The following is a 24254-nucleotide window of genomic DNA, read 5'->3' on the forward strand; positions in this document are numbered from 1 at the left end:
CTAGACCCACAGTGTATGCAAGGAACCCTGTGATTCATCCTCCCTATGCACTAAATGGACAACAGCAACAAGACAACACCCCGTCCTATCCCAAGCAGTGTGTGGGAAGAGGATTGATTGTGGAGAGGAAGGAGCCAGAGAAAGGGATTTCTAAACTCTGTGTAAGGTCCTAGACACTACTCCCAGTGGCCTACACATGAAAGCAACCAGAATTAGCATAGCAAAATCTTTGAGAACTGAAACATGGTGTGGAGTACTGCCCAGGTTTCAGACTGGCCTCTAGGTAGTGCACAAACAGGGCAGATCAGAACAGCAATGAAAAGATTTTTAAAATGAAATTGACCTTTGAACTATGGGCCATAAAAGCAGGCCGAGATGTGCATTCTGGACGTAAATGGGGTTCACCACCTGTTAAAATATGTTTAAATGGAAGCCAAAGTCTTACAGTACTCAAAACACCCAAATATAACCTAGAATTACTTGTCATACCAAGAACCAGGAAAATCTGAACTTGAATGAGAAAAGACAGTAGGTTGGTGACACACCAGGATGACAGGAATGAATGAATTATCCCATAGGATTTTAAGTCAGCTGTCATAAAAGTGCTACAGGAAGCAATTATAAACACACTTGAGATAAGAGGTTGGAAGTCTCAGCAAATAAATAGAAGATATACAGAAAAAACAAAGGTAAATCCTAGAGCCAAAAATCAAATACTGGATGGCTCAATAACGGAATGGAAGTGAAAGAAGAGAGTTCATGATCTTGGAGATAGGTTAGTGGAAATTATTTAGTCTGAACAACGGAGAGACAATAGATTTCTAAAACAAAATGAACAGTGCCTCAGAGACCTGTGGGAAAATACAAAAGAGCTAACCTTCCTTTTCATTGAAGTTCCAGAAGGAGAAAGGAAAGAATGTGAGGTAGCAAAATACTTGGAAGAAGTAGTGTTTGAAAATGCCCCCAATTCAGCAGAAGACAAACCAACAGATTCAAGAAACTGAATAAACACTAGATAATGTAACCCCAAAGAAATCCATATCCAGGCTCATTGTAATCAAAATTTCTGAAAACTAAAGACCCTCACCCTCGCCCCACAAAGTCCTGAAAGCCCTTCAGTGAAACAACACATTACTTTTAGGGTAATAATTTGAATGAAGTGACTTGTCCGAAGCCATGGAAGCCAGAAAGAAGTGGCATAACATTTTTCAAATACTAGAAGAAAAGAACTGTGAACCCTTCTACACCCAGCAAAAATATATCCTTCAGGAATGAAAGTAATATAAGGACATTTTCAGAATTAAACTAAACTAAGATTTATCCCCAGCAGTCTTGCTTTCAAAGAGTTGCTGTAGGAAGTCTTTCAAACAGAAGGGAAGTAATTAGAAAACTTGCAATATCAGGAATGAATAAAGAACAACAGAAAGGGTGAATATCTGAGGGGACTTTTGTCCTGGGTGTTTAAAATTGTCTTTGATATTTGAAACAAAAATTATAATATTTCTGAAGTAGTCCTGATATGCAGTAGTGATATTTGAGACAACTGTTTCATAAAGAATGAGTAAAGGGATGTAATTTTTAGTAGGGTTTCTGTATTCCACTTGAAGTAGTAAAATGTTGATACTAGTAGACTGATAAATTATGTATATTGTAATCCCTAGAGCAAGCACTAAAAAAGTATAACGAGAGGCTCAAGGAACTGTAGATATATTAAAATATAATAGTAAAAATTCCTCAAGTAGCCCACAGGAAGGTAGGAAAGGAGAAACAGACAGAAAATTAACGATAAAATACCAGACTTACATCCTAACATTATAAATAATCACATTAAATGTAAATGCTCTAAACACATCTGTTAAAAGATTTGCAAAATGGATATAAAACCACTATGATCCAAGAATATGCTTCTGTAAGGAAATCACTGTTCTTTATTTTTTTGAGACAGACTGTCACTCTGTCGCCCAAGCTGGGGTGCAGTGGCAAAATCTCGGCTCGCTGCAGCTTCCGCCTCCCAGGTACAAGCTATTCTTGTGCCTCAGCCTCTTAAGTAGCTAGGCCTACAGGCTTGCACTACCACACCTGGCTAATTTTTGTATTTTTAGTAGAGACAAGCTTTTACCATATTGGCCAGGCTGGTCTCAAATTCCTGACCTCAGGTGATCCACCCATCTCAGTCTCCCAAAGTGCTGGGATTACAGGCGTGAGCCACTGAGCCCAGATGAAAATCACTTTCTTATAATGACACATTATGCTAAAGATTATCTATTAAATAATCTGCAGTAAATCTCATACTTCATGGCGAGATTACAGAAGCTTTCCCATTAGAGTTAGGGACTAGACTAGAACATTTCTATCACAGCTTCTAGTCAACAATTAAGAAACGGAAAGAAATAATGGAATTAGGAAGAGATGCAATAGATTATTATTATTATTATTATTATTAGAAAATCCTAAGGAACCTACAAACTTAAAACTGATGAGAGTTCAGCAAAGTTGCTGGATATAAAATTAACATGAAAACTACCCATTTGTCTAGTAAAAAGTGAGTTTGAAAATGTGATAGCAATGAAGATACTATTTATATTAGCAGCAGTAGCAACAAGAGTTGTAACTAAGAACATGTTTATTAAAGGTCTGTAAGATTTTAATAAAGAAAATTTCAGAGCAGAATAAAGGAAGACCCAAATAAATGGTGTAGCATACCATCATGATCTTGGATTGGGAGGCTGAATTTTATAACAATGTCCAAATTAATCTACAAGTCCAATGCGTTTCCATTTAATATCCCTTCCCTCACTTTTTTTGGGAATGGAACCTAAAATTTGTATTTGTAAACAAATATCCATAAAGAGTCAACATATTCCTGAATACAGAGTAGTTGGTGGTTAGGGAACAGGAGAGATAGAGTTCCTGCTATGGTAATTAAGTTGGGATAGTAAGGGCACATGTATAAAGCTCAGACGTGGCATTACAAATCAATGGGGTTAGGGAGGCTTTGGCTCTACAACAACAACAAAAAAGCCAAGTGTGCTGGCATGTGCTTGTAGTCCCAGCTACTCAAATGTCTGGGACAGGAACATCTCTTGAGCCCAGGAGTTCAAGGTTACAGTGTGCTCTGATCATGCCGCTGCACTCCAGCCTGGGTGACAGAGAGGAACCCTTTCTCAACAAACAAACAAACATTGGTTTGTGTCATCTGAGATGCTGCAACAACAACTAAAAAGAAAACAAATCAGTGGGGTAAGCATGGACTTAGTAAGAATGTTACTAAGATTATTGGTTTTCACATGATAAAAATGAAAATAAATGTAGATCTTGACCTTACTTCATGCTAAATGATTAATTTCAGTTAGATTAAAGATATAAATATAGCAAGTAAAACTTTAAACACTGTGGAAGGATATATCAAAGAATATCTTTATGTACAGAGTAGGCAAGATTTCTTGAACAAGACTCAGAAGGCTACTATAAAAGGAAAGATTGACAGATGTGACTACATTAAAATTAAACAAAACACCTTCTCTGTGTAGAAGATGTCATAAACATAGGGGAGAAGCTGGGCTACAGACTAGGAAAAGATATCTTCAACTCACATAGCTTAGAAAGGTTTAGAATCCAGAATATGTAAAGAACTTACTAGTTCATTTTGAATTTAATTTTTGGTTTAGGTTTTTAAAATAATGCTTAGTAGAAGAAGTAGAAGTAGAAAAATTAATTTGATTTTATTTTATAAGTTATGATAGTTAATATTTATTGATAATGTACTACTCTTTTAATATGTTGTTCTTTAATACTTTGATCCTTAGAGCAACTCTGTGAATGAGATGATATTTCTGTTTTATCTACTTTACAGTTGACAAAACTTAGACTGACGGAGATTAAATATTTTGCCAAAGATAATACCTTGGTCTGTGTAACAGCAGAGTCTGCGACCTTCTCAATTGTGCCACAGTTCTGGTTAAAGATGAGAAAACTGAGGCTAGAAAATGTATGGAGATGTCATATGTTGAACTTTGCCTAACAGTCTTTGTCATTTGGAGCCAGGATGTTTAGATTCCACTTTCATTTCTATTGTTTGTGAAGTGTTTTTTGCTTTGTTTTGTTTTAGTATAATGCTTCATCCCAGCAGCAAAGAGAAATAATTAAAAGTAGGAGCCTGGATAGGCGGCTGCAAGAACCAATAGTATTAACAAAGTGGAGACACAGCACCATTGTATTGGACACTAATGACAAGGTAGGACTGTTGAGATTTTTGGCAAGTTCTTTGCATTGTATTGTACAGTGAATTGTAACTATTTGTACTAATATTTCATGTATTTAATAAATATTCTTTGCTAGAACATTTGATTTCTTTTGAACTAATTTAAGCTTTTGATCTGCATGTGTGTTGAAACGTTACTACATTATTTTTTCTTTTATCAAATTGACTACATTTTTATGTATTTAGCATCAGTTTGTCATGAAGTAAGTTTTGGTTTTGAGGATTTTGGTTTTTGCACAATGGACTGACTTATCTGTGGCTTACTTATCTGTGTACCTTGATACATTTGATCCTAGTAGGTGACAGATTTTTCTTGCTTATCTTATTTTAAAGTCACATTTCTGTTATCCTTTGTCTTCAGTCTCTAGGAGGTTTCATAGGGAAGACATTTAATTAATTTTCCTCATCCCAGGTAATATTGGAATTATATTCCCTTTGTTTCTCTAAATGCTCTCTGTAGAAAGCACATCTTTTATCAATCTGAGAAGTAATGTTCCCTGTTTCAAAAAAGGGTGAATTTTAATGCAAACATTAAAATGGATGTTTTAAACACTTCTTTACAAGTTACTTATTTACAGTGTGGCTTCATTTTGGGGATAAGTTGGGAACTTAGTATGAATTTGCAGAATATTAGGCATACTAATGTTGAAATGTAAAGGTTTTTTAAATCATCAGGCTTCTTGTAGCATGATTTACAGTTTTTCTGTAATTTTTAGGTGTGTTTGTGAAAACAGAATGAACTATCCCTATAGCATATTTCATTATGTTTGGATACTTTAAGTCCTAAATTCCTTTATCAATAATCTCAATTGATCAGTCAAAACAAGTATAATATTTTGGTACTACAAGTTACTATAAAATTGGTCTTTGTTGAATTTAAAGGTGGAGTGTTAGAAACAGTATTCTTCGTGTGTGTAAGATGGACTAATAGAAAACAATGAAAGTGGCACACCTGTTTCTAGCTTCTATTTTGTAAGGATCTTGTGTTGAATGTAGAGACTACATTAAAGGAATGACATTCTGAGTCTGTGCTATTGAAGATATGCTTGAAAATATATTAGTGTTGAGATTAATCTAGGTAAGTAAAACACCTAGGGATTTCTAATAGGAAAAATTCACTCAACCAAGAACCAGATTACAATTCAGGATAAATAGGAATCTCCCAAATGCCATATATACTGTTCTAAGGCAAATCATTGTTGAACCAACTCTACCGCCTCTTCATACTGGAACAAATAGGATGATTATTTTGATAATTTATTTAAAATTTCTTACTCCTTTTTCTTTTGTTTTCAACATCATAAAATATCAATCTTACTCCTTTTTAATCTCTCAATTCATTTTTTAAAATTATTTTTCAATCTATTGCTTTAAATAACTCACATGCAGTTCTTAGTACATTTCCTCTTTCATCTCCTTGTCCTAGAGTTGCGAGAATATGATTTTTTTGCGATTAGAGATTTACTTCGTTTTGGTAGAATTGTCTTTTTTACCCCCCACCTTACCCTTTGCAAACAAATGCATCAGTTTCTTAACATAGGGCAGTTTTTGAGATTTTGAAAAAGGGACTGACTACCAGAACAAACTAGCTAATATGTGATAAGGGATGAAGTGTGTATAACCTGAATTGTAATCACAGCAACCTAATACAGATGCTCTGCAACTTAGGATGAGGTTATATCCCAGTAAACCCACATAAGTTGAAAATACCATGAATTGAAAATACCACAAGGTGAAAATGCATGTAATACACCTAACCCACTGTACATTGTGGCTTAGCCTAGCCTACCTTAAATGTGCTCTGAACATTTACATTAACCTACAGTTGGGCAAAATCATTCAGTGACACGGTACACTGTAGAATATCAATTATTTACCTTTGTAATCTGTTTACCCTGGTAATCAGGTGGCTGACTGGAAGCTGGGGCTACATGCCTCTGTGCAGCAGCATGAGAGAGTGTCATATTGAATATTGTTAGCCCAGGAAAAGATCAAGTTTCAAGTATGTTTTCTAGTGAATGCCTATCACTTTCCCATCACCTTAAAGTTGAACAATCATAAGTCAAGAACCATCTATTACTGTATAGCAGATGTTGTTGTGATGACGTCCTAATTCAGTTTACAGATAACCCTGGAGGGGTAGGTGTGTGTATGTGTATGTGTGAATGCATCTGTTTCTGCCTTTTTTTTCTGTTTTTACTATAACTCTTCATAGATGTGTATGATGTATATTTATATGCATATATCTAAATATAGATAAATGTATACATGTAAAATTATTTCTTGTTTATAATAGTTATAATTGTTGCACATACATTATTACTGTATTTGTGGTTTTTATTTCTGTGGGACTGAATGTGCTATGAAAAATATAATTATCATTTTATTCAGTTACTTATTTTCTACTTTATGGATCATCACATCTTCCCTCTTTCTCATACTGTTTTACTATCAGACAGTCTTAGAATCAAAAATTGATCTGACGTTGTCAGAAAAAAGTAAGTGAGATTTGGACCTTAAGTTAAATTTCTTTGAAGTTTTTTATTTGATGTGATTTTAATATTTTCTCCATTAATAGTGCCTTGTTTGTTTGATTTATAAGCTTGTCCCTTCAAGGGCTTCCATGTAAACTTTTACTGCTATTAGTTTCTATATTTACAAACTGTGTAGGATGTAAACCTGAAGACATTTTTCCAAATGAGTAAATGTTGAGTTAATGGTTTTTGCAAGTGTTACTTAAAACAAATTCCCAGGTTCGTTGACAGCGCCTTCTCCAGCTTCATAAACGTAGAAAACTAGAATGATACATACATGGAGATGAATGTTCAAAGGAACTTTTTGGTTTGATAGAAAAAATTTAATAATAGGTAATGGTGTATGATTTAAAACATTCTCTTTTTCTGAAATTATTCAGAACATCTAAGGAAATGGAGAAAATTTAAGTGGAGGTGGGCTGTTGCTACCAAGAAAAGTTTTTCAGTCTTACCCTCCATGAATAGTCCTATCAACATCTGTAATAGAAATCACATTCTGTGTTTTAATATTGACAAAGCAGACTGCTTAAAAAAAAAAACCACGTTATTGGTTTGCTCTTATGATACTGTTGTAGGCTTAGACATTAAAACTTCTTGCTTTCTGGGGAGTTATTAATATTTAAATCTTAGGTTTCTTTCTTGAATTTAAAATATCTTATTTCTAATTTTTGAAAAGTTTTCTATAAATTACCTTAAATACTAATAGCAATTTAATTTCTTATATAGCTTTTGACTAAAATTAAATTCCCGTTCTGGCATTTGCCAAGTTATTTCTGTGACCTTGCCTAATCCTGGGTATTTATACTTACCATACCAAGAGCAAGTTAGTATCATGATTATAATGTATTTATCTGGAAGTGTTTAAGTTTTACTTATTTTAAATATGGTTAATTCAGACTGATATAACATCATGATTTTAAGGCAGCACATATCATTTCTTTTGAGTAATTCCATATGCATTATTTAAATTAAACTGTAATTGCTATAAAAAGCGCCATATTTTATAAACTTTTAATAGCGTTTGTAGTTTTAAAATCATTACCTTATTAGCTTGGAGCTGAATATAGAACGAAAATAACAAGGAAAAAATTTGTTATTCTCTCTTACTAAGCTCTCCCGCTGTGAGTAGAGGCAGAAAGATAATTATATAAAATAGAGTAACTTTTTTCATTACTTATTTCTTGTAGGAATCTCCAACTGCCTCAAAACCCTGCTTTCCTGAAAATGAGTCTTCTCCCTCCTCACCAAAGCACCAAGATACAGTTAGTATGATAGAAGCATATCTTACAATGTAGTTCAGTTATTTCAATCAATTTTAGCAAGTTAATTGACTCTTAATGTGATGTTTAAATGGGCTTCTATTAAATGTCATTGGTTTTTCTAAAAAATCACAATCAAAATAAGTTTAAGTCAGATTTTATTGATTTAAAAGTCTCCCTTTTGTTTAAAATATGGTATCTTACATGATTAAATTATATACCATATTTGTAAGTGATGAACTTATATTTGTTTTTAAAAATAAATATAAAAATTCCCAGACAATACTATCAAATTATACTTTACTCTTTTTTTCCTCAGGCCAGCAGTCCAAAGGTAAGAACCTATCCTCTCCTTCTTAATGGGCATAGACACCTTCATTTTCTGTGCCGTAAAATATATTGCCAAGTCTGTGCCAGATGAATATTGGAAATAATATAGCTCAACTGTAAGTTCTCCTAAACTGGAAAACCTCTGTGTGACTTCTCTTAAGATACCTGTCTTAACTCTGATGAAATTTTACTTGATTTCTATATTTATATTCACTCCCAGTCTTTTCTATCTGTTGCTGATCATGCTATTCCCCTTCAATGGCTTCTGGGTTTTTTGTTGTTGTCGTTGTTGTTTTTTAAATAGAGACAGGGTCACACTCTGTTGTCCAGGCTGGAGTGTAGTAGAGCCATCATAGCTCACTGCAGCCTCAACCACCTGCCCCTCCCCCACCAGGCTCAGGTGATTCTCCCATCTCAGCCTCCCTAGTAGCTGGGACCACAGGCATGCACCAGCACCCTCTGCTAATTTTTTTGTTTGTTTGTTTTTTGAGACAGAGCCTTGCTCTGTTGCCCAGGCTGGAATGCAGTGGCACAATCTCAGCTCGCTGCAGTCTCCAGCTCCCAGGTTCAAGTGATTCCTCTATCTCAGCCTGCCAAGTAGCTGGGATTACAGGCATGCACCACAACATCTGGCTAATTTTTTGTAGTTTTAGTAGAGACAGGGTTTCACTATGTTGGCCAGACTGGTCTCAAACTCCTGCTCTCTCAGTGATCCACCCACCTCAGCCTCCCAAAGTGCTGGGATTGTAGGCATGAGCCACTGTGCCTGGCCCTCTTGGGTAGTTTTTAAAAAATTTTTATGGAGATAAGGGGTCTTGCTATGTTGCCCAGGCTGGTCTCGATCTCCTGGCCTCAAGTGATATGCCTGCCTTGGCCTCCCAAAGTGCTGGGATTACAGATGTGAGCTACCGCGCCCAGCCTGTTTTCTTGTAGAATGAAGCCCTAAAATTCTTAATGAGCATGACAAGGCTGTGCATGCTCTGGCTCCTGAGTGCCTCCACCACCTCATGTCATATTTCCTTTTCCCTTCTTGCTTGTTGTCTTGTCACTCCGCCCTTCTCTCAGTTCCTCAAAGGAGCCTGCCTTTCAGCTCAGGGTCCTTGCGTGTGTCGTTTCCTCTGCATCCTGAAACATTCTCCCCCACATCTTTGCCTGGTTAGCTTCTATTCATTCATCAGGGCTTAGTTTGAACTTTACTTCCTCAGAGAATTTTATTCTAATTCTCTAGGTTAGGTAAAGTTTTCCTATAATACTCCTCATAGTATTTGATTATATATTGTTTGATTACATAAAATAAATAATTTATTTCTTATAGGAACCTCCAATTCTCTATTAATGTCTGTCTTCCCCCACCAGACAGAGTAAAGCTTCATTAGAGCAGAAACAGTTACCCCAGTACCTCCCACAGTGCCATATAATAGCTGCTCAGTAAATACTTGTTGAATAAATAAATGTTAAAGCTTTTTTTTAAAAGACAAACTTTTATTATGGCTTCTCTAGTTTATGAAATTATGACACACTGTTATTGATTGGGACACTTCAGATTTCTTAGAGGTAAAGATTTTCACAGACACTGTTTCATTTTTCTAACTCTTTCTCCATTCCCTAGTGTAATCTGGTCTTTTTGGTGCTAATCAGGGGTTGTACACATTTCCTTCTGATGTTGGCTTAGGCAGTACCCCTGCCTAGAGTGGGCCTTGCTTTTTCTATACATAGTTAAATCCTGTACCCCATCAAGATGGACCCTTCCAGAAGGCTTTGTCAGACTAACCGTTAATGTTCTCTTATTTCTGAACTCTCAAGTCACTAATTGCATTTAATAAGTGCAAGTTATTGTATGTACTTCTAGTCTCCCTACCAGGTGTTAAACTCCTAAAAGAAGTTTAAATAGAGGACAGATACTTATCTTTTGCATTATTTGCACAATACTGGGTACATAAACATTACATAAACATTACGTAATGATAAAAGTTAACATGATTTTGGTGGTTTTGGCAAGAATTGCCATATGAATCTAAGGCACTGTTACTACAGTACTCTAATCTGTCCGTCTAGAAAAGGAGAAAACCCTTTAAAACTATTTTAAATGTAGGTAATATACAGTTCTCACAAAGATCTTTTATATATTATTTTCATTTTGTTAAAAGAGAATTCCTAAGTAATCCTAGAAACAAAATTTTTTAAATGTTCCACGTGCGGTTACAAGGACTGTTTGCACATTATTTCACCACCCATTGATCCATTTTCTGAAGTTTGACAGCAGCTAGACCATGCCGGACTCACAGTACCCTCTGATGGCCATCACAGGGAACTGCCTCACCAATGTTTCTTCTGTTTCAATCTTTTTTTTACCTTTAGGTGAAAAAAACAAACCGCTGTGTTAGTTCTACCAGAGGTGGTTCTGTTTTTCCGTCACCAGACAGCATTCCTTTTTTCCTGAATGCTCTGTCCATGCTGTCGTGTCCTCCCATCGAGGTTTCTGCCCTCTGGGATGTCTCTTCACTCCCTCTGCCCTCTGGTTCCTCCTCTGCGCTTGCATGGCTTCTAGCAGTCTTGCCTCTCTTTCTCACTCTTACCCAGTTACTACAGGGAGATATTTCCCTCTTTCTTTGCGAGTTAAAATCTGATTAGTATAAAGGCTTAGTGATAAGAAAGAAGGAAGCTACAGATTTAGAAGGGGAAATTATATATGATCATTTTTAGTTCCCTAATGTCTCTTTAAAAATCCCTGCAAATTGCTCATCTATCTCTTTTAATCAAACCAGATTTAAAATTTCATACCTTAACATAAATTTTAAACATGTTAACTTTTTCTTCTTTTCTAATTTTTAAATGGTTATTGTTACTTTTTGTAGTCCCTTTAAATCTACTTGAAATAGGCAGAATATACATTTTTTAAAAACCAATAATATATTTTTCTACAATTTGACTACAATATGGATTAAATAGGTTTTTTGGGCTGCTCTAAGAAGCTATTCTTTATTTGTCCCAATGTACCTATGAGAATATGCATTTTAAATTTCCCAATTACTGAATACTGAGGTTTTAGAATATGCATTTTGGAAACGAGCTTTGATGTTGTATGTCCACTTATGGTATTAATATGCATTAATCAATTAAGAGAAAAAGACATTTTAAAATTTAATGATTATTGAAGTATTAATGGACAGGTTTGCTAATTTTTTTCATTGAATATTACTATTCTAAGCCTTTTTAAAAAACATGAATGTTTATTTTTGTAACCATTGGCTCTTTAAAAAATTTATTTTTATTGAGATAAAATTTATGTAACATTAACCAGTAACCATTTTAAAGGGTACAATTCAGTGGCATTTAATATATTTACAATGTGTGTAGCTATCACCTCTGTTAGTTATAGGACATTTCATCACCCCAAAATAAAACCCATACCCATTAAAAGTCACTCCCCATTTCACCCTCCCCAGGCCCCTGTCCTTGATAACCACTAGCCTGCATTTTGTTTCTATGTATGGATTTACCCATTCTGGATGTTTCATTACACTGGTGTTTTTTCAATGATGTAGGTATAATTGTGCAAGTTTACTTGTTCTATATTTTAAAAATCTCATTATTACACAGTTAACTAAAGATGAGGATTTTGAACAGCTATATTGATTTTGGTGTATCACACTTGTTAGCCTAAATTGAGAAGTACCTACTTTACTAAAAGAATGCAACATCGATTGGAAATTCTGGAGCCTGCAAAGTAATTATGAACCTGTATAATTTTTCCGAGATTACCTAGTAGAATTTGAAGTTTATTGTTTTCTTGCCTATTAGGATAGAATAATATTGTTACTCAATTTAACCATAATTTGCTAGTCCTTATTAAAGCATTCCTGCTTATTTTTAACATAAAGTTTCTTTTAGAGTATCAAATATTTAGACCAACAAATACTCATGTATAAGTTTGTATATATTTTATGGGACTTAAGGTATTTTTTATGAAGCTTTTTTGGTAAGCAACACAAAAACATTGGGTGATTTTGACACATATTATGTAGAGAAAGTATACTAAATAGTATGAAATAAAAATCTGTTTAAATTTTTTTTTTTTTTTTTTTTGAGATGGAGTCTTGCTCTGTCGCCCAGGCTGAAGTGCAGTGGCGCGATCTTGGCTGACTGTAACCTCTGCCTCCCATGTTAAAGCAGTTCTGTGTCTCAGCCTCCCAAGTAGCTGGGATTACAGGCGCCCGCCACCATGCCCAGCTACTTTTTGTATTTTTAGTAGAGACGGGGTTTCACCATCTTAGGCTGGTCTTGAACTCCTGACCTCCTGATCGCGTGCGTTGGCCTCCCAAAGTGCTGAGATTACAGGCATGAGCCACCATGCCCTGCCTTAAATGTTTTTCCTAACTCTTACTTGTGTATCCAAACCTATATTACCCATCTGCCTATTTATTTTTATGTCAAATTCAAAAACTTATTTAAAAGTTAAAGCTTTCTCTGTTACTGACCCTGTTATATTTCTTTCTTGTTATAGTACTGTTAATTTGTTGGTAAATTACTTCATCATATATGTATTGAATACCAACTACATGCTAGATACAGTACTAGACAGTGGTTATTGATGAACATAACAGATGTGGTTCCAACTTATGGCCTAAAGGAGTGGATAATGAGTAATAAAAGTAAAAAAAAAATACATAATTGTACTTTGCATCAAGTGTGTCTTAGTCCATTGGAGCTGCTATAGCAAAAATATAAACTGAGTGGCTTATAAACAACAGAAATTTATTTCTCACAGTTCTGGTGGCCGAGGGGTGGTCCAAGATCAAGGCACTGTTAAATTCACTGGTGAGGGCACCTTCCTGGTTCATAGATGGTTCCTTTTTACTGTGTCCTCACATGGCAGAAATAACAAGGGTTCCCTTTTATAAGGGCACTAATTGCATTAATGTGGGCTTCGCCTTCATGACCTGATCATCTCCCAAAGGCCCCACCTCCACGTATCATTACATTTGATATTAGATTTCAATATACAAATTTTGGGGGACACAAACATTTAGTCTGTAGTAAGTACAGTGAGGCAAACAAACGGGCAGTCGTAAATAATGGGAAGTTTACTTAAAAGTGGTCAGGAAAAGCCCTAAAGTAACGTTGAAGCCGAGATATCACCAGCTACCCAGTTGCTCAAGCTTGGCAGTTTCCCCAAGATCTATGCTCTCGCCCTCACAAAAGTCCCTGTCAGTTTTGTCTCCTGAATCTGTCAAATTGGGCCCCTCTTCTCTCTCACTGCCACCACATTCAGGTCTTTATCATCTCTTATAGTAATGATTAAAATAGTTTTCTAGTTGGTCCCTGGTCATGGTACCCTTTCTTAGTGCATTCTTTCTGCTACCTCATTTCTTGCTACTTCACCTCACCCAAAACTTTTGAGGGAATTTAAAGCCCTTCAGATATGAAATGCTGTCTTTAGCCCCTGTGCCTTTCACTGTTGGTTGTTTTTACCTCCTGCTGTTTCTGCCTAGCGGACTCCTGTTCCTTAGTTCAAGTGTCAAGTTCCCCAGGAGGCTGTCTGATTTCTTTCTCTCCCAGATTGAGTTAGGCATAACTTTCTCATAGCACGTCTCACATTGTATGGGAATTGTTCTTTGTATTTGTACGTTTTGGGTGTAGCAAATTTTGTTCTTTACATTCAAGTTAGTGATTAATACTTAGAGCATTAGTACTTGGGTCTTGATCCCTGTGACCATTTGATGAAAGTTCTGGACCTTTTCTTTGAGTGATGCATATATACATGCGCGGTTTTGTGCCAGTTTCGGTCCATCCATTGATTTGGGTGAGAATCCCTGATCCTAGACTCTTCCTTCTCATCCTTAGGCTTAGGCTGTCTGTCACTACTGCTATTCCATTCATTTTTCTTCCTGATTTGATGCCTGTGTTTCCTTCCTGCCTCTGCTGTTTTTTTTTTTTTTTTTAAATAACACAAATTCAGCTGTGGCATTTTTAAAATGGGCTTAATTCCCACCTCTCTGCCTTTCCAATTCCTGTGTTCCCTAGCTCAAGTAATCAGTGCCCATCCACTCAGATTAATGTTGTTACTTAGTTCCCATATGATTGAAAGATTTGTTTTCTCCCTGCTTAAGGGGTGCAGGTGGCAAATTAAAAATGTTCTTATTTAACATCTTTTGTAGCTCCCTTGCTGTGATCTGTTGAAAGTCAGCCGTCAACATGAGGGTTTATGAGAAAAAGAAAAAAAAACTATACCTACTTACAATTGTGTTATTAATGTTTTTGTTGAGGAGCAACATAGTTCTTATGAAGAATATCAGACTTGCATATCTAAGGAGATTTAAGCTGTATTTTATGAAAAAATTACAATAAAACTTCATATGGGCCATTTCCCAAGTCCCCAGTATACCAGAAATATAAATTGACATAACAGTTTGTGAGCTTTGTCTACAGATGTCAGTTTTTATCAGACCAGACAAAACTTTCAGACATTGGTAGAAAAATAATAATATGTTTATCTCTCATGCAGAAAAATGTATATTTTCTGATTAAAGTACATTGAGAAAATATAGCGGAGTAATCAGTTAAATAGAATTGGGAATATTTCTTCCTTGTGAGAGTGTGTGTGCATGAGTGCTTTAGTTGAATTAAAATTGACTATTTTCTTATGTACAGACAACGCATGGACTCAGCTCATTTTAATTTCATTTGCTTCTAGGAAACTAAAGCAGTGAGAAAGTGCGTCTTGATTTCCATCTGAAAGAATTTTAAGCTAACGTTAACTTTAGTACAATGGCTTTTGCCTTTATAGGGTTTGATGATAAAGCTTGTGTCACTGTTTTTGACATCAGCTGGCTAGTAAATCTAGTTTATCTAGAGCGGAAGTCACAATCTGATAATATGCTTAATAAAGCACATGCTGAATTTTTTATGCTACATTAAGGCAAGTTCTCTACATCATACCAGTTAACTTTTGAGTAATTTATTAAATACAGACACTGTATTTGGTCTACCTATTTTTACATTTTGACAAAGTGAGTTAGTATAGTGAATAATTTTCAGATTATGTAGTTGTAAAATAGCAGCAAAGTAAATCATTCCTTTTTTGTAGAATTTATCAAAGTAAATCATTCCTTTTTTGTAGCATTGTATTACTTTGAATAGAAAGACAAATTATTTTTCAGTGCTGCTTTGTTCATATAGAAATCTAATTTCATAGCAAAGTATCTAATAGCTGCTGTGACTTAAGGAGAAAAGGAAGTGTTTAATTATAAAATTAAGAAAAAACTACAAAAGTATTAGGAAAGTAGTATTCTTAATATATTCTAGAACCATGCATGTTACACATTGACTAATCTTTTCTTTTAAGCTAATTTTTAGAGAACGAGACCATATTGGTTCAGTCATATGTAAGAACTTGGACCTCATTGTCTATGTAAGTGATGTATAAACAGTATTACTCTGTTCCATAGGATCAAGAGAAATATGGATTGTTAAATGTAACAAAAATTGCTGAAAATGGGAAAAAGGTTCGGTAAGTACACAAGTCATTAATGTTCTTACATGATTCATCTGATTGAAATAAATTAAAAATTCTCAATATAATTATTTTAGTATAAACAATGGGTTCTGAAGAATCACCATTTGTTTTCTATGTAATCACATATGTAAGATTGTCATGAGATTTATGAAAAATTTTCTTTGTCTTGACATGTTTCCTAAGTAATATTAAGTTAAGAGGTAATGAGGCAGAGGGTTCTGAGGATGCATTTGCTTTAATTTTTTTTTTTTTCAGTAAGCAGTAAATGCATATGGTAAAAAACAAAGGTAGACTAAGTATTGAGTGAAAAGTCAGTCCCCCAGCCATCTTTACTTCCCCTCCCCAGAGGCAACCAGTGTTAAGTCTCCTGAATTCTAGTGCTTTCCTGCAGAGATAGGATATATATGTATATGTTTGTATGTATAGAGATTTTCTAAACATCTTTTCACAATTTATCTTGGAGGTGGTTTCACTTCTTGCTTGTAGAGCTGCCACATTGTTTTTAAATTGCTGCATAGTTGTATATTGTTTGGCTGTACTATATAGTTTATTTACCTATTATTTATTTGCAAGTTTTTAACTACACCTGTCTGTTGGTAGACATGTCAGTTGTGTATCATTTTTGCTAGTACATGTAATACTACATTTAGCATCTTGCATGACTCATTTTGCAAGTATGCAAATCTGCCCATAAAATAAATTTTATGAAAAGTGGAATTGCTAGGCCACTTGCAAAGTCATTTCAACAGTGTTCCAAATTGCACTGATACTGAATCTGTTTCTGCCTCCAGTAGCCGTGCATTCCTGCACACCTTTCGCCAGTTTAGTATGTTGTTAAATTCTTTGATTTTTGCCAGGAGAGAGAAGAGGGAAAGTGATGTTTTTATTTGCATTCCTTTTTAGTGTGTTACGGTATCATAAACTGTTGGTATTTCCTTTTTGTTGAATTGTCTCTTTATACCCTTTGTCTGTTTTTCTGTTGGATCGTTGGATTTTTTGGTTACTGTGATTTAAGGAAATCCTAGTGATTTAAGGAAATAAACTCTATGTAATGTAAGTTGCATTTAAAGAGTTTTAAATTAACATGTAATTGAGTTTTTTAGGTTTGCTTTCGTGGAACTATTTTTTATCAGACTTTGGTAGTTAGATTTTTTTTTAAGTGCTCTGAAATAGCTTTATAAATACTACAATTATGTATCCCTTAAACTGTTCTTTGGTAGAATTCAGTTGTGAATTGAGTCTTTATTTTTCTTTCTCCATTTTGGGAATATGTAGTGCAGATAGCTCTTTGACTACTTTCTTTGCTTTTGTTGTTTTCCTATGATTTAGACTTTCGCTACTTTTGGAATTTTTTTTCAATTTATATTTGCCTAAGGAAATCATCTATTCTATCATCTTCAAATTTATTTACATAGAGTTAAGCAAAATCTTAATTTCCTATGTATTAGTGGTTCTTAAACTTTTTGGTCTGAAGTTTCCTTTAAATGCTTAAAAATTACTGAATATTCTAAAGAGCCTTGGTCTATATCTATAACCTTATAGGTTATATCTACAGATATTGTGAGAAATTAAAACAAATTTTAAGGATAATTCTTTAAAAAATAACCTATTACAAATTGACACAAAAATTTTTTGAAGAAAAACTATGTTTTCTAAGACAAAATTTCCATGAGAAGAGAGGCATTGTTTTACATTTTTTGTAAATCTTTAGTATTTGGCTTAATGGAAAACAGCTGAATTTTCATCTCTGCTTGCAGTCAGTCTGTTGTGACATACTATTTTGTTTGAAGTATGTGAAAAAAATCCTCCCTTTCACAGCTAAAGGTGGAAAATGGAGGAATGTTTTAAGATATGTTCAGATAATTGTGCATTTTCCTGCTCCTCCGAAACTCTACAAATGGTAGTTTGTTGAGGGTTGGTTGTAGTGAAGACTCTGAAAAACTACAGTGAACGGTTCATACTCAGTTACTTTAAAAACTGTTGGTCTTTGTTGCATCTGAGTGAATCTTTGCCCATGCTTAATTTTATAATGTCTTGTAGGTCATTTGTAAAATACTAGTTCATTAACTTTGCTCGTTTCTCAAATGTTTACACATTTTATTTTAGAGTATAAAATAATCACACATCAGTGCTGTCAGAAAAGTATTGGGAAATTGTCAAATCCACTGTAGCAGATGCGAGGTATTCCAAAATTCTACTTTCTGTTTGAAAGCTTCAGTTTTTTTTTTATGGTGGTAAAAAAAATACATAAGTTTGCTATCTTAACCATTTTTAAGTGTACATCTCAGTGGTGTTAAGTATATTCGCATTGTTGTGTAACAGATCTCTACAACTTTTTCATCTCATAACACTGAAACTCTATACCTACTAACACTAATTCCCTCTTCCTCCATCCCCTAGCCCTTGATAACCTTTCTGCTGTTTCTGTGGTTTTGACTACCTTAGATATTTTGTATGAGTGGAATGATATGGTATATGTTTGATTGTTGTGACTAGTTTATTTTGCTTGACGTAATGTCCTTGAGGTTCATTCATGTTGAAAGCTTTGTTGTTGTTGTTGTTGTTGTTGTTGTTGAGGCAGAGTCTTGCTCTGTCGCCCAGGCTGGAGTGCAGTGGTGCGACCTTGGCTCACTGCAACCTCTGCCTCCCAGGTTCAAACAATTCTCCTGCCTCAGCCTCCCAAGTAGCTGGGATTACAGGCGTGTGCCACTACGCCCGGCTAATTTTTGTATTTTTAGTAGAGACGGGGTTTCACCATGTTGACCAGGCTGGTCTTGAACTCCTGACCTCAGGTGATCCACACATGTCAGCCTCCCAAAATGCTAGGATTACAGGTATGAGCTACCACGCCCAGCCTCATGTTGAAAGTTTTAATTTTTTATTGCCTATAAATAATAATATTTGTTTTCTTTGAAAACTTCATTTATTTTTAAGGTAATGTTTGCCTGCCACATATCCAAGTCTGAATAACTATAGTATGTACATCAGTTGTTTTTTCAGGAGAAAAAATTGGGTTCCAGGAAAAAAAAAAATGTGACTAATTCACCTTGCAACTAAGTCACACAAGTGCTTAGTCCTTGAGACAATGGTCATATTTCACTATTTAAATATTCAATATTTGTTCTCAGATATATATTTACTAGTTCTACAGTTTTTCTCATTTTGAAAATTGAACTACAAAAGCTTACTTAAAGTGGAAATAGGCTAATTTAAGTATTTGTCATAGTAGGGAGTCAATAGATTATATCTAAAGAAATAGAAGACTGAGAGTATAAAATGAATTTACAAAAAAGTAAAATACTTCCAAAATATCTTGCGATCCAGAAAATGAAATAATGAAGACAGAAAAAGCACCATCTATATAATACCAATATCAGTAAATGTAGATGGACTATACTCATCTATTGAAAGAAAAAGTTGCTCAGACTGAAGCATAAAAAAGCAAAACTTAACCAAATTTTATATATAAAAGAAACACCAAAAGATGATTGAGAAAAGTTGAAAAAAAAAATAAAAGCAATAAAGTATGTTGAAGGTATAGAAAGTAAAGCAAGACTAGGGATCTCAGTAGCAAAGTTCATCCCAGCGGGAGAGCATAAAGCATTACGAAGGTAGTATTTAAAATGGTAAAGCATATGGAGAAGTCCACAGTGAAGATGTAATTATAGGAATCACCATTTACCAAATAAAGTAGCATTAACAAACATAAGCAAAAAAACACAGGAAATAAATGGAAACATAGAAACTTAGTAGTAATTAACTTTATTTCACTTCTCTTAATCCATAAAGTTCAAGTAGACATAAAAAGTAATTTTTTAAAAAATAGGTCTCATTGATAGATACTAAATTCTACATTCTGAAAACAGAAAATAAACCTCCTTTAGAGGTTTTTATAAAGTTGGCCATATGTTTGGCTATAAGGAAAGCTTTAATAAATCCATGCGGTAGACAGATTTGACATTCATTTTAGCTTCCTAGCAACTGTGTCCTCATCATATAGGGTAATTTTAATTTATTTTACTACTTGTAAACACTGATTCATACCTTCTGTTTGAAAAGTACCGTGCTAGGCCTGAGGTAGATAAAAAAATAAAAACTTTTCTTTTTTCAAATAATTTACAATCCCTATGACAGAAACATTTACATAAAGATCTCTAATATGATAAGGGAGAAGTTGAGGGGAATCTGGCTGGGGTATAGTATTCAAAAGCTTTAAAGTTCTAAATGGGTCAACTGATAATAGCGTATGCTATGTGAGGCGTACCTCTGTATCTGGAGATAGCATAGTAGGTAAGTGGACAGTTTCTTTAAAAGCCCCGTGTTACACCAAAGTCTTAACATTGGTTACCTCTGGAGTATGGATTGAAGAAGAAATGGGATTCCCTTTCCTTTACACATTTTGTATTCAGAGTTTTTGCGCACCATATATGTGTTGCTTTTGTAATATAGGAAACTTTTTTTTTAATGTCATGTGGTCTGTCAGTGTACAATTATCAGTATACTTGTAATGTACCTAGTACCTACTACCTGGGTACTCCAACCCAATTAGGGGAAGGCAGATCACCAAGAAATGTAAAACAGTCTGTGTAAAGAATTAGGTGAGTAAGGGAAGTGTGTTTGTCTGATTTTTACTTCTGAGTAAGAATTCTTAACAAATACAATATTCCATTTGTGTGACTTTAAAATAAATTAGTGTCTTTGATCACAAAGTGCTGTATTAATTTCACGTGAACATAATTACCTGCATCATTCATTCATAGTTATTTGTGATAACTTCTCTGATTAACTTCATTTGTTTTGGGGCCTTCATTATCAGGTTTGAACCATAAAATGACTATAAATTTCATTAGTATCTATCCCCAACAAAAACAACTAAAATGTCAACAAGGGCTGTAAATCGTAGATAACATTGATAAGAGCTAAGTAGGTGTTAATTTTTTGAATTTGGCTGAAAGAACTCGAGATTGGAGCTTTAATCGGTCATCCTTATAATTACAGAAAGAACTGGTTGTCTTCTTGGGCGGTGTTGCAGGGTTCTTCTTTACTTTTTACCAAAACTCAAGGAAGTAGCACAAGTTGGGTAAGTATTTCTTCTCTTTGGAGATTTTATACATTTAAATTATGTGAATAGTATTGTACCTGAATTTCAAAAGGTAATTTCCAGAGTCCTTTTAGTTACAGCTAGTGTGCAAATAAAAATAAATAAAATGTTCTTAAAGGTTCATTTTAACTTATGAGAGAAAAAAAGGAGTAGGACAGTCTAATTAGTGGTATTATTAAAATCAATAGATTCTGTTTTATCCATTCAACTGAAAAGTGGGCTCATTACTTGGGCATTATAGAGCAAATACATTTCTTGATTCATTTTCAGGATATTAAAGCTTTGCTGTGTTTGTGACTCTGCTCCTTCAGATATTTAGTCAGAAAATAAGCAGTAATGTGGCAAGCTGTATCTTGAATTGTGATCTGACCATTGGTTACGAATCAGTGTTTCAGGTGTCAGTGTCTGGTTTGTCAGCCAGCTTTCAAAAGAAAAAGAAATGTCACCATTACTTTTGGGATTTTGAAGCTTTTAACATATTTGAGTGCTTACTATCATTACTTTACTCTTCAGTTATTTATAATACAAACATTAAAAATTATAATTTGTGACACATAATAGCTACATTTTTTGAATGCTCATTATGTATCCCACATACGTTCTCGGTGCAGAGGATTGTGTCTATATTGTCTCCTTAACGCTGGGATAGCTATTGCTCTGATCTCGCCCTTCCCCCATCATAGATGAGAAAATGAGGTATAAAACAGTTAAGTATAATAATTTGCTCAAGGTCTTACAGCTACCAAGTGGCAGATCTGGGTTTAGAACTTTGGCTTTTTGGCTCTAGAATCCATGTTCTGGCTATTTACGAAAGTTTTTTGTAATTGAATTTGAAGTGCTAATGCTCAAGTAAAATTTAAAATAAAGGTATTCTGAATGTATTTTGTCTACCTCATATTCTACCGTAACCAATATTTTATTACAATTAATGAGTTTCTTTAAAATTAATACAAAACCTATGGGTCTTATGTTTGATGAAAGAAAAGTCCGTTTATAAAATTTAAGCAAATTTTAGTTGTCCACATTTATCATGCAGCCATGCAACATGGTTCTGAACCCCAGATGCCACAGAACATGTTAGTCCTCAGCTTCTCTGATGAGGAAACCTAAAAATCCACATGAATTGAGCATGGATGTGAACATTCTAGATAGTTCCTTCTGTTTTGCTTTTCTAATCCTTTAATTTGCTCCCTCTTCGGCTATTCCAGTGGAAGTGACCTGTGAAAGGGTTGAAATTCTGGTTTGATATATCTTAAAGTAAATGGATAATTATGTCTTTCTCCTTTTCCCCAAGGTGAAACATGTGGGGCTCTTTTGCATTAATGCATTTCTAGAGCACTGTGTAATTGTTTCTTTCTTCCTACTTATGGCTCAACTTTTATTTGAAATTGAGTGAAGAAAACGGATGAAAGAAAAGGAATGGAGAAGCAATAATAGATTAATAAGGCATTTTTGAAAGTATCTGAAGACAGCTGGATAGTGATCACTTATTTGATAATTACTGATACTTAAAGATTGAAGGTTGTGGCAGGTACAGATGAAACCAGTAGACAGAGCATCCTATAGGTGGGCAGGTTTGTACGTGATTTAAATGAAATGAAAACTTTGAATTTAAAGATGTTAAATGAATACCTTCTAGTACATAATCGTTAGCACAGGATGGTAACATTTTTTTTTTAATTGAAAGTTTTCACTCTAGAAGATCTTACATGATTCAGAACTGATGATTAAAACTAGTACTGACAAAGGGAGGTGAGGTATTTGTGTTTATCAGCCAAGGTTGTATTACTATGTTACCATGTAGCAATAACCAAAACATAGTTTAAAATTTACCGAACTAACTAATTTTGAAATTTTAGAATTCTCAATGAATTTTTAATTATAGGGAGTCGCTATTTTAATTTTTATCTTTCAAATGACATCTTATTACTATTGATATAGTATTAATAATATAATCATTTCAGATAGGTATAATTTAAAAAAACATAACCACACCATTTTATAGTCTCAGTAAAGACTAAACAAGATTAAAAATGTGGTAAAATGCTTCGTTGTACAGTCAATTCTTAATTTGTATTTTATGACTAATTTTAAAACCTCAGACTGTTTTGCTTTACCCATCGCTACGTATTTAAGGGAACGAGAACTAATTTGAATGGCCTAAGTAAAAGGAAGTAAGATTATTTAAAAATCATGTAAGTGTGTATAATGTATTATGACCCCACAATATTCATAAATAACAAAATTTAGAGAAACAGGATGCTCTTTAACTCTGGAATTGGGATTATTGAAAGAAATGTTAAAGAATTCTAGCCTTGTTGATCTGCTCAGTCACCAACTAGATCTGTTATAGGTAAAATGTATTCTCTTTATACAGCAGAATCACATCTTATCCGAAGATAAGATTCTAAGGCTAAAATATAAGCCAAAAAACCAACAGTCACTTCAAGTGAAAACTGCTCTTGAATATTCCTTAGGAAGATGCTATACAGAAGCTGATCTCTAGCGGAGCCTGTATTTCCTTTGGTATTAGGAGGAATAACTTTTCCTTCAGTCGAGTTTGAATGGCTTATGTTAAGGGGCCACATTACAGGAGAAATCTGTATAGTTCTTTAAAAATTAGATTCACACTTAGTACAAAAACTTGAGATCCACTTGAGGAAACAGCAGGTTCAAATCTTGTACTCACTAGAGGGCATGTACTCATTGATGGAACACTGAGCAGAGTCACCCACGCTATTCAGAGTTCTATTTTTAAAAAATTATTCTTGGTTTGTATTGATTTTTTTTTTCCAGACAGTAGATGGTTAAAATTGAGTAAATGAAATGCACAGAGGCTGCATGCAATTTCGCTTTATAAGAAATATTTTACATTGGTGCTGCCTCATCCAAAAATCTAGTGAGCCTTTTCTTCTCCTCTGGGGCAGGTACCTTCCAGTGGTTTTCTGGAATGGAAAACAGTTACCTACTGGATTGCTGTATCAGTAACATAAACTTACATTTGCTTTTTTCTCACCTCATTTCACCTCGGAAATATATGTGTGTATGTTTGTTTGTTTGTTCAACACACCTAAAAGCCTGCTGTGTTCTGGGCATTGTTAAGCTTTGGGTTTAGAAAGAAATAACATGGTCCCTGTCTTCAAAGCTTACGTAGTAGTGGGGAAGACTGACAAGTGAACAGGTTCAGTGTAACATGACATATGTTGTGCTTCTTTTCAGTTATCATTCACAATATTCCTTGAGCATTTAAAAA

The 24254-nt window shown here is 34.4% G+C and overlaps 1 protein-coding gene across 9 annotated transcripts in view; it reads left to right on the forward strand.

The window, feature by feature from the left end:
* Positions 1 to 24254, forward strand: part of LOC105479935 (Rho GTPase activating protein 12) — a 149204-nt gene that overhangs the window by 82914 nt on the left and 42036 nt on the right. For 5 of the 9 annotated variants that reach the window (XM_071070251.1, XM_071070248.1, XM_071070253.1 and 2 more), the window contains 5 exons: positions 4109 to 4234; positions 7983 to 8057; positions 8374 to 8388; positions 15833 to 15894; positions 20899 to 20980. In XM_071070251.1, the coding sequence (XP_070926352.1) occupies positions 4109 to 4234; positions 7983 to 8057; positions 8374 to 8388; positions 15833 to 15894; positions 20899 to 20980 (360 nt within the window). The remainder of the gene's footprint in view (positions 1 to 4108; positions 4235 to 7982; positions 8058 to 8373; positions 8389 to 15832; positions 15895 to 20898; positions 20981 to 24254) is intronic. The other 4 variants (XM_071070250.1, XM_071070255.1, XM_071070252.1 and 1 more) reach the window with 2 other exon arrangements.

This window comes from Macaca nemestrina, chromosome 9 (genome assembly GCF_043159975.1).
Source record: "Macaca nemestrina isolate mMacNem1 chromosome 9, mMacNem.hap1, whole genome shotgun sequence".
Taxonomy (NCBI): Eukaryota; Metazoa; Chordata; class Mammalia; order Primates; family Cercopithecidae; genus Macaca; species Macaca nemestrina.